At 32.9% G+C, this 10,782-nt stretch overlaps 1 protein-coding gene across 4 annotated transcripts in view; it reads left to right on the top strand.

Annotated features, from left to right (window-relative positions):
• UNC50 (unc-50 inner nuclear membrane RNA binding protein) overlaps positions 1-9,095 on the top strand; it is a 29,426-nt gene extending 20,331 nt beyond the window's left edge. For all 4 annotated transcript variants that reach the window (XM_074300353.1, XM_074300355.1, XM_074300354.1 and 1 more), the window contains 3 exons: positions 5,877-6,016; positions 6,101-6,202; positions 8,748-9,095. In XM_074300353.1, the coding sequence (XP_074156454.1) occupies positions 5,877-6,016; positions 6,101-6,202; positions 8,748-8,884 (379 nt within the window). In that variant the 3' untranslated portion in view covers positions 8,885-9,095. The remainder of the gene's footprint in view (positions 1-5,876; positions 6,017-6,100; positions 6,203-8,747) is intronic.
• The last annotated feature ends 1,687 nt before the right edge of the window (positions 9,096-10,782 follow it).

A 10,782-nucleotide genomic window follows, 5' to 3' on the forward strand; every position in this document is an offset into this window, starting at 1 on the left:
CTTGCAAATATTTTATTCTCAGAATAACTTGTAAGGTGGGTGCTATTTTTATACTTGAAGAAATCGAATTAAACAGAGGTTAAGTTCAGTTGCTCAGGATCACACAGTTAAGAAGGGTTGAGCTTGGTTCTTCCTGAGATCAGATACAGTGCTCTTACCCAGTGTAATACCTACGTACTTAGAGTGAAACAAAACAGAATTAAGGAAATCGAGATAGAAAATTATAACAGAATTGGACATGAAAACAATACAAAGAGGCTGATAATCTCGGGTTAATTCCAGATCCCAGAAAATAGAATAAAATATACCTTTTCATCACAAAGAGGTATGAGATAGGAAAGCTGTGGTATTAGTGTTATTTGATTGATTTTTCTCTGTTAAATGGGAGATTTCAGTGAGACTAGGGGAATGTATCAAGAAGTGACAGATTTTTTTCTTAAGAATATTAGTAAAAATAAGCCATATATCTCTGTCATGCCTTCAAACTATACTACACCCTCCCCTTCAATTCTGTTTATTTGATAAAAGCCTTTCCTCTCCACTTAATAGTATTTTATTTTTTCTAGTTACATGTAAAGTTTCAGCTTTTACTTTGTAAGATTTGGGGTTCTAAATTTTTTTCTCCCTCTCCCAGGGAGCAAGCAATCTGAGATAGTTTATACATGTACAGTCATTTTAAACATATTTCCATATTATGTTGTGAAAGAAAAAATCAAAACAAAAAGGAAAAACCATGAGAAAGGAAAAAAAAAACAACAAAACATAGGTGAAAATAGTATGCTTCAATCTGCATAGTTTTTTCTCTGGATGCAGATGATATTTTCCATCCCAAGGTCTTGGAAGTGTGTATTACTGAGAAGAATAAGTCTGTCATAGTTGATGATTATATAACTCGCTGTTACTGTGTACAATGTTCTCTTGATTCTGCTCATTTCACTCAGCATCAGTTCATGTAAGTCTTTCCAGGCTTTTCTGAAATCAGCCTGCTTATCATTTCTTATAGAACAATAATATGCCATTACATTCAAATATCACAGCTTAATTCAGCCATTTTCCAATTGATAAATATCCACTTATTTTCCAGTTCCTTGCCACCACAAAAAAAGAGATGCTTCAAACATTTTTGCATATGTGGGTCATTTTCCCTTTATTTATGATTTCTTTGGGTTACAGATGTAGTAGTGGCAGTGCTGGATAAAAGGGTATGCAGTTTGGTTTTTGTTATTTTCAAACAGAGGAACATTTTTTTTTTTAATTCAATAGCTTATTTTTTAATTACTTGTAAAGATAGCTATCAACATTTATTTTTATAAGATTTTGAGTTTCAGATTTTCTTTTCTCTCTCCCTCTCCAAAACAGCAAGCTATCTGATGTAGCTTATACAGGTAGATTCATTTAAAACATAATTCCACATTAGTTCTGTTGTGAAAGAAAAATCAAAACAAAAGAGAAAAACCACAAGAAAAAAAAAGCAGACAAATAAAAATGAAGATGAAAATAAGTATGCTTCAATCCACATTCAGTCTCCATAGTTCTCTCCCTGGATGCAGATGGCATTTTCCATTTCAAGTCTGTTGGAACTGTCTTGGATCAGTATATTGCTGAGAAGAACTAAGACTGTCATTGTTGATCATCATATAATCTTGTTGCTCCTGGTTCTGCTCACTTCACTCAACCTCAGTTCATGTAAGTCTTTCCAGGCTTTTGTGAAATCAGTCTGCGCATCATTTTTTATAGAACAAAAAATATTCCTTTATATTCAGCCATTCCACAGTTGATGGGCATTCATTCATTTACCAATTCCTTGCCACCATAAAAAGGACTGCTACAAACATTTTTGCACAAGTGGGTCCTTTTCGCTCTTTTATGATCTCTTTGAGATACAGAACCAATAGTGACACTGCTGGGTCAAAGGGAATGCACAGTTTTATAGCCCTTTAGGCATGGTTGGATTAGTTCAGAACTCTGCCAACAATGTATTAGTATCCTAGTTTCCCCATATCCCCTACAAGATTTATCATTTTCTTTTCCTGTTATCTTAATCTAATAAGCATGAGTTGGTACCTCAGAGTTGTTTTAATTTGCATTTCTCTATAATCAGTAGTGTTTTAGAGCATTTTTCATATTACTATAAGTAGCTTTAATTTATTCAATTGAAAACTGTCTTCATATCATTTGACTGTCAACTGGGAAATGGCTTGGTTTTTTTCTCCCTGAGACAGTTGGGGTTAAGTGACTTGCCCAGGGTCACACATCTAAGAAGTGTTAAGTGTCTGATGTCAGATTTGAACTCAGGTCCTCCTGACTTCAGGGCTGGTGCTCTATCTACTACAATACCTAGCTGCCCCATATTCTTTTTTTTTTTTTTTTTTTTTTTTTTTTTTTTAATTGTTTTCCAAATTTTTTTCTCTCCCTTCTCCCCATCCCTTCCTCTGGACAGCAAGTAATCCAATATGTTAAACATGTACAATTCTTCTATACATAATTCCACAAATATGTTGCACAAGAAAAAAATCAAATCAAAAAGGGAAAAAATGAGAAAGAAAACAAAATGCAAGCATACAGACCAAAAAGAGTGAAAATTCTATGTTGTGATCCACACTCAGTTCATCCTTTCTCTGGTTGTAAATGACTCTTCATCACAAGCTCATTGGATCTGGCTTGAATCATCTCATTATTGAAGGAGCATCATGTCCATCAAAACTGATTATAATATAATCTTGCTGTTGAATGGCTTATATTCTTACAAATTTGAGTTAATTCTCTATGTATTTTAGAAATGAGGCCTTTTTTCAGAAACACTGGCTGTAATAATTGTTTCCCAGCTTTCTGCTTCCCTTCTAATCTTGGCTGCATTGGTTTTATTTGTGCAAAAACTTTAATTTATTGTAATCAAAATGATCCATTTTGCATTTAATAATGTTCTTTATTTTTTGTTTGGTCATAAATTTCCCCTTTCTCCAAAGATCTGACAGGTAAACTATTCTTTGCTTTCCTAATTTGCCTATAGTATCACTTTTTATGTCTAAATCATGAATCCATTTTGACCTTCTCATTACAGGGTATGAGATTTGGTTCTATGCCTAATTTCTGCCATACTCTTGTCCAGTTTCCCCAGCAATTTTTGTCAGAGAATAAGTTCTTATCCGATAAACTGGTGTCTATGGGTTTATCAAACAGTAGATTACTATAGTCATTGGCTATTGTGTCTTGTGTACCTAACCTATTCCACTGATCCGACCACTCTTTCTTAATTAGTACCAAATGATTTTGATAAATTCTGTCTTGAAAGATACATTGTCTTAAAAAGTAGAAATACAAAGAAAAAAAGTAACCATTCCTGTCCTCAGGGAACTTAATTCTGCCTTTCCTTAGCCAGTTTCTAAAAACAATCATCTCTTACTGCCTGTACTTCCTTCATGAGTCTGACCTCAAAACTTCTTTCTCCAAAATTATGAAAGATCTTAGTTTCTAAGTAGATTTGCTTTTTCTAAGCATTTCTCCAACTCCTTTTTGCAGCTTTTGACACTGCTGGTCTTCATTGCCTTTTGAATAGTCTTTCCTGCTTGGGTTTTTGTGATATTCTTTTATACGCTCTCAAGAAGGACCCAAGGTGAGGGGGAGTGTGAGGGTAGACCAAGCAGCCAGTATGGAGATGTGCAAGCCAACAAGAATGTTTCCTGTACCCTACATTTTGCCTTGTACAAGAAGGTTTTCTAGCTTTCTTTCTTAAAACTAGTGACTTTTCTCTGCATTTTTTTTTCTTTTTTTAAGTCTCCAGTATTCATTTTTAATAAGATTTTGAGTTCCAAATGTTTTTTCCTCTCTCCTTCCCTAAGAGGGCTGTCATTCTGATAGAGATCACACACGGGCAATCATGTTTCCACATTAGTTGTTTGTTGGGGAAAAAAAAAAAACAAAATAAAAGGAAAAAACCATGGTAGGAGAAAAGCAAAAATAGATCTATTTGTTTTTGAGATTTCTTTCTGAGCATATAATTTTTGTAAGAGTGCCATGAACACCTGAGAAATATATACTCCTTTTTTTTTTTTTTTTTTTTTTTTTTCAATAATTGTCAGGTGTGTGTTGTATCTGAATTTTCTAAAATTTTATTCAAGGGCTTAGGGTTTTTTGTTTTTTTGGGGGTGGGGTTTTGCCTTTTTTTTTTTTTATATAATGATAATGGTAAATGGAAGTCCCTCACTATTGTAGTTTTGTTTATTTCTCCTTGTAGTTCATTTAGCTTTTTCTTCGTAGTTAGAATGTACATCAATTAGTGAATATGTATAAAATATTGAAATCACTTCATAGTCCATGTTATCTTTAGAAAAGTAGTTTCTCTCTTTTTCTCTTTTAAGTTTATTTTTGCTGTTATTGTATCTGGGGAAGTGTCTTTATCTTTGGGGTTGATTCAATATTGTAAATTCACAACAATGAGTTTCATTTATTTTGTTTTCCTTTCTACATCAATAGAAATGTTTTCCTTGTTCTATATATTTGACTTTGCATCTTTTCATATGTCTTTCTATTTGTGTATTCATCATGTTCTTTACAACACTGTAAATTCATGTACCACAATTGAGACATTTCCCTGTGTACATTTTCATGTTTAGTTCTTTGCTATCGTAAAAAGTGTTGCTTTAAATATCTTGTCTTTCACAATTGTTGAGGTATAAGTCTACCACTGGCAACTCCTTGAGTCAAAGGAATGGACATTTTAGTAACTTAATTTGCTATGATTCTTGGTTTTCAGTATGATTTTATTAGTTCCATTTCTTATGTCCACCAGCAGTCTCTCCAACATGACTTATTCCTACTTTCTGGGTGTTTTTGTTTTTGTTTTTTCCATTTTTGCCAATTTGTTGGGTATGAGATGAAACATTAGAGTTATTTTGATTTGCATTTCTTTTTATTATTTGTGACTTGTAGCATTCTTCTATATAAGTAGCAAATAGTTTTCAGTTTTTTTGAAAACTTCATGTCGTCAGACCACTTGTCTGATTACTGGGTTTTGGTCTCTATATATTTCCCCCCATTCTACTATTTCCTTTATTATTCTTCTCATATAATTTTGTGCAAAAAGAACTTTTAGCTTAAGTCTAATCAGAATTAGCCATTTTGTCTTTTGTAATTGCCTTTTATTCTTTGTTTATTTAACAATTTATCATGTATTTGGTGTGAAAAACATGGTCTACATTTTATGTTTAGTTACTGCCTTTTCTCTCTATAATTAATAAATTGCTAGTCTTTGTGCTACTTGTTTTCACAACTTTTTTTTCCATTAACACTTTTATATTCACTAGACAATTACCTAAATTTAGGACCTTACCACCTTTTCTCTAAACTCTTTCTGGACCCTACTAATTGGTAGTTTCCAGTCTTTCCCATCTTCAGTCATCACATAAGGAAGGTAATGTAATAATTAAGAGTAGGCAGCACTTCATTTTGAGAGTACTGATTCTGTGATCTTGATAGCAAGACTATTGTCTTCCTGTATGTCTTCTAGTTAGCTCTATTCTTCTGAAATTTTCATTGAAACAGAGGAAGTGAGTTTTCACATTTTCATAATAAAATTGAAAAGTTTTTCAGAGGAGGGATTTCTTTGAATTTGTTAAACATATTACTGTAAATTACTAGAATTTATATAAAGGGATAAAATGGAATTTGTAGCTCAAAATTTCATTTGCATTTCACACAGCATGCATTTAATAAATGTTTTAGTAATGAATGTTTTACTATAGAAATATTACTGTATAGTCTATCTTTATTATACTATGGTTACTATGACATAGGAATATTTATATCACTTATTACTGTATGAAATACTTTCATATTTTCATTGCCTAATTTATTCTTTTGTATTTATTTTCCATTAGGTTTATCTCTAACAAGTACTTAGTGAAGCGACAGAGCAGGGACTATGATGTAGAATGGGGATATGCCTTTGATGTTCATTTGAATGCTTTCTATCCACTACTAGTCATTTTACATTTTATCCAGCTTTTTTTCATTAACTGTAAGTAGCAAATCAATTTCAAAATTGTACTTTCATCTTCATTGTACATAATAGTAAAGTTTTTTTTTTTTCTTTTTTTCACAGATGTTATCATGACAGATACATTTATCGGCTACTTTGTTGGAAATACATTATGGTTAATTGCTGTTGGTTATTATATCTATGTAACATTCCTAGGATACAGTGGTAAGTATAACCATATATTGAAATTTATGTAAAAGTATCTGATGTTTGAAAGTAGGAAACAAATTATGTAATTTGTTTATTATTTTCCCACAGTCATTGCTTTACAGACTACTTGCAATAATTTTACTTACAATCTTTTTCTCACCTAATTCTTCAATTATCTGAAACCACACATATTTCAGCTGTTTGGGATTCCCTTCTATTACTTCTGTATTTCTTAATTCAACAGATACTCAGTAAATAATTCCTTAAGAATCATAAGTCCCTTTAAGTTCATCTTGGGATGCCAAAAAAAAAAAAAAGGAAGGAAAAACCCTAAAATAGAGTTGTGTTTTATTTTGGGAGATAAAATTACTAATCATTTTACTAATATTCTATGTGTTTAGAGTTTTTATTTTTTGCCAAAACCTGAGAGGCAAAGAAATTTTGGGGGAGGGAAGGAGGGGGGTGTGGGGAGGGATGTTACCTTTCTTCGATCATTGTAAACTTTCTATATTAGGAACACCAAGAGAAAAATTGGTAGAATTTGTTTGGGAGCATTTATTACATATCTTGCTACTTCAGCAAAACTGTTAGTTATCTGAATTGGTTTCCTTCCTGATTGGGCAAACTATTATGTCAGGAAACAGAAATAATTTGTTTCTTTATACCTTTAATTTATCTTGGTGGTATCAAATAGCATTTTTAGAACTTTGTCAATTAACAGTGGTAGAAAGGAGCATCCTTATGTCAATTCTGACTTAGTGAGTAAAGTTTCTAATGTTGTCATGCTACAAGTAATGCTAGATTTGAAGCTTTGATACATATTTAGTCTTAAAAATGGTCCTTCTGTAACTAGGCATTGTTAGAATTTGAGTTAGTGTTCTAATCTTGACCTCAAATTTTTTTGGAGGGGTGTCTCTGCTTTTTTTAACTAACCACAATTGGTGTTATAGGAGCCACCTGCTAGTGGCTAATCAGCAGAATAGATCCCATCATGTGAGAGGAGGATAAAGATACAAAGAGACTAAGAGGCAGTTGCATTATCTGACCTCTCTCCTTTTCCCTCTTGCCTCACATGTATTTCATTCCCAATTTGCCAGCAACATCTGCATTAGTAAAGGCTGATTTGCGACTCCTTCAAGTGTGTTATGATTCACAAGCTATGGGAGCTTTTGGAGAATCAACCTGCCTCCCTTCACACTTAGGCATGATGCTTAACAAATTGGATTTTTGAAATATTTCCATTTTTTGGTACCTTTAGAGTATTTATTTATAAAGCTGCATAGCAATATGTTTTGTAATTTCTGAACTAGCTTAGTATGTTTTAGATTTAATTTAATAACTTCTGAAAAAAAATTTTCTTACCTTTAACTTCCTCTTAATCTCTAATTGCTGTTAGAACATACATTAGGGCAGTTCTTACTTTATGGACAAAAATAAGCACTGCAAAATGCTAAGGAAAATCAAAAAAAGATAATCCTTGAATTCAAGAAGCTCTTGTGTAATTAGAAGCCTTAATTCATAAGAGGACTTATGCTTCCAGGTGGGCAAAAATATCTGAAAGTTCTAAGGATTCAATGGCAGATCTGATGACCAGGGCAGATGTCCTTATACCCTGAGGGGACAGACTCACTACCTTAGGGGACAGGGGAGTCATCATTGTCAAGCCAGGAAACTTTTTATATAAAAGTATGAAATTTAGCAAGTAGTGCTGATCTTCCCTCCCCTCCCCCCTTACTATTATTAGCCCCCTTCTATAATTTTTTCTGTTATTTTCTTGGTGTTTTAAAATATTAATGTCTGGTTTTGCATCACTATCTCTATATCCCATCATCCATATCCCCATAGCTTTCTCCTTCAGAATAAAACCCTGCCCTTGAAATTAAGTGTATAGTTCAGCAAAACTTGTGGATGATGAATACACATTGCTCATTCCTGAAAATGTATGTGTCAGGTACATCTACAGTAAGTCACCTTGCTTGAAGAAGCATGTTTCTTTAATCTTCTGGACTCATGACAGATTATTGCATTCAACAGAGCTCTTGAGTCTTTCATATACCATAATATATCCAGCCATTCCCTGATTATAGGGTATTCACTTTGTTTTATGATTATTTACTACCAATAAAAATATTGCTATAAACATTTTTTGTGCATAACAGGCCTTTCCTTTCTTAGATTTGTTTGTGGTATTTCTGGACCAAAGAGCTTGTACTATTTAATGACATTTTGATTGTACTTTGAAACTACTTTACCAAAATGGCTAGTCCAATACACGGCTATACTAACAGTACATTCACTGTGCTAGACCTCCAACAGCTCCTCCAATGATGACTATTTTCCTTTTTTATCATCTTTGTCAATATAAGGAGTGTAAGGTAGAAACTCACATTTTTAATTTGCATTTTTCTTATTCATGATCTGGAATCTTCTTTTCATCTAGTTTTTAGCAAAGTATTGATTGTTCTGTACAATCCAAACTAGCTTTTGAGATTTGTAATTAGGAATGAATATTTTGTTCACTTTTTAAAAAATTCATCTGGATTTGTTCCTTGCTTTCCAGCGCTGCCGTTTTTGAAAAATACGGTAATTCTTTTGTATCCATTTGCACCTCTCATTCTACTCTACGGATTGTCGTTAGCACTGGGATGGAACTTCACTCACACACTGTGCTCTTTCTATAAGTATAGAGTGAAATAAAAAAAATGTGACTATTAGCTGTCAGCAGTATTGGTACAGTGGTTGAGATTTCTTGTAAAAAGTGTAAATAAATTTTAATTGTAGATATCTTTAAAATGTAAAGTTTTTGTGGATTTTTGGAAATATTTACAATTTCATGTTGACTCCACTCACAGTACATTCTTTAAAACCATGAAATGTACATTTGTGTAATAAATATTTTTAAACCAAAGTGTAAGCCTTTTTAGTTTTGACTAAGTAGTAATTTTAAGTTAATTTTTGGAAGTATTTTGATTTTTATTCTTAATAATAATCTCCATACTTCAGAATTTCAAGGAATCTTGATTTTATTGGTGATCTCTATCACAGAGTACACAATTCTGCCTTAATAGGTACCGAGAAAAAAAATCTTTTAATAACCTGGTGGCTTAACTCTTGGTTTTGAGTCCATAATGTAGTGATCTAGACTAGCCCATGAGATACAGAAATATTACTCGTTTACTTCAGGCCATTTTAGCATAAGGAAGGCATGTTAAGACTTGCCAGAACTTGTACTTTGCTGTCCTGGCCTTCCAGAATCCAGTTACCAACTTGCTATATGGCATTAAAATAGGCACATAAAATATCATTATTCAGTAGAGGCTAAATGTTATTTCATTAGGAATTGGTGCTTTCTAACGAATGTAGCTAAGTCCAGTAACACTTAGCTGACCTCTTTGAAAGGGCATATTTTGGCCTTTTAGCTCTGGCAGTTTGGGTGACATCTCAGATCATTCTTTTGTATAGTAGGAGAAAACACCTCCTCTGAATACTTTAAAATGTTTAAATTTTTAGAGTATATTGTATAAAAATTTGTTGTCATAGCAATAATTTATAATTTTTTTTCCTGTCTAGTAAGGTGGTTAATTCATTTCAGCAAGGTAATCAACTTTTTTAAAGTCAAGAAGCCTTTTCCAAGTTCTGCAACTTGCCATGTGACATTGGGCAAGTTATTAAACCTCTGTGCCTCAGCTTCCTCCTCTTTAAATTAAGAAGGTTGAACTTCTTTGAGGAATCATGAAGAATAGGAAACAATCATGGGAATAAGGACAGGTAAATGTCTTGATTTTTCACTGGGGAAATAAAGTAGATTCTTCAAAGTATTTGGTAGTAAAACTCAGATATTTAAAGAATGGTTGGCAAGCACATTACAGAAGGAAGTAGTCGTCATAAGGCAACATTATTTCACTAAGTATATATCATTAGATTCTTTGCCAGTATTACTAGACAGATAAATCAGAGTAAAAAATACTGTTGTAATATCTGAATTTTAGTAAGGATTTTTAACAAAGTCCAGATGGAGAGATGTGATACCTGATAATTGTACACTGGTGGGACTTGGAAAAACTGACTTAAGAGTGGTCAAATTGTATGAATCAGTGTCAAAAGAATGGAGGTCTCTAGTAGGATATCATAAAGATTTATGTGTTCAGTATTTTTATCAGTTTTAAATAAATATCAAGTGTCTACTGTTTACAAGTAGGAAGGATATTGAGGAATGCAGAAGGAATCATAGATTTAAGAGTTGGAAGGGACTTCAAGACCACTAAGTCTAACAGATTCTTCAGTTTACAGATGAGGAAAATAAGCTCAGCAAAGTTAAGTGACTTTTTCTTGGTCATAGAATTGAAACCGGTGTTCCATGATTTCATAGTCTCTATTCTAAAGGAGTACAGAACTATGCAAAGGACAGATTCTAACAAAGTATTCTTGGAAAATTTAAGGAGGAAAGAATATTTGATAGCATACGTATCAAATATACAGATAACACAGAGCTAGGTGGCACAGCCAATTGTTGAAAGACAGAATAGAGTTCCAAAAATGCTGCTTACCCCTCCCCCATTATCCAAATTTATATTCTCTCCTACCTCTTGCTCGGA

The sequence above is a fragment of the Sminthopsis crassicaudata genome, chromosome 3, assembly GCF_048593235.1.
Source record: "Sminthopsis crassicaudata isolate SCR6 chromosome 3, ASM4859323v1, whole genome shotgun sequence".
NCBI lineage: Eukaryota > Metazoa > Chordata > Mammalia > Dasyuromorphia > Dasyuridae > Sminthopsis > Sminthopsis crassicaudata.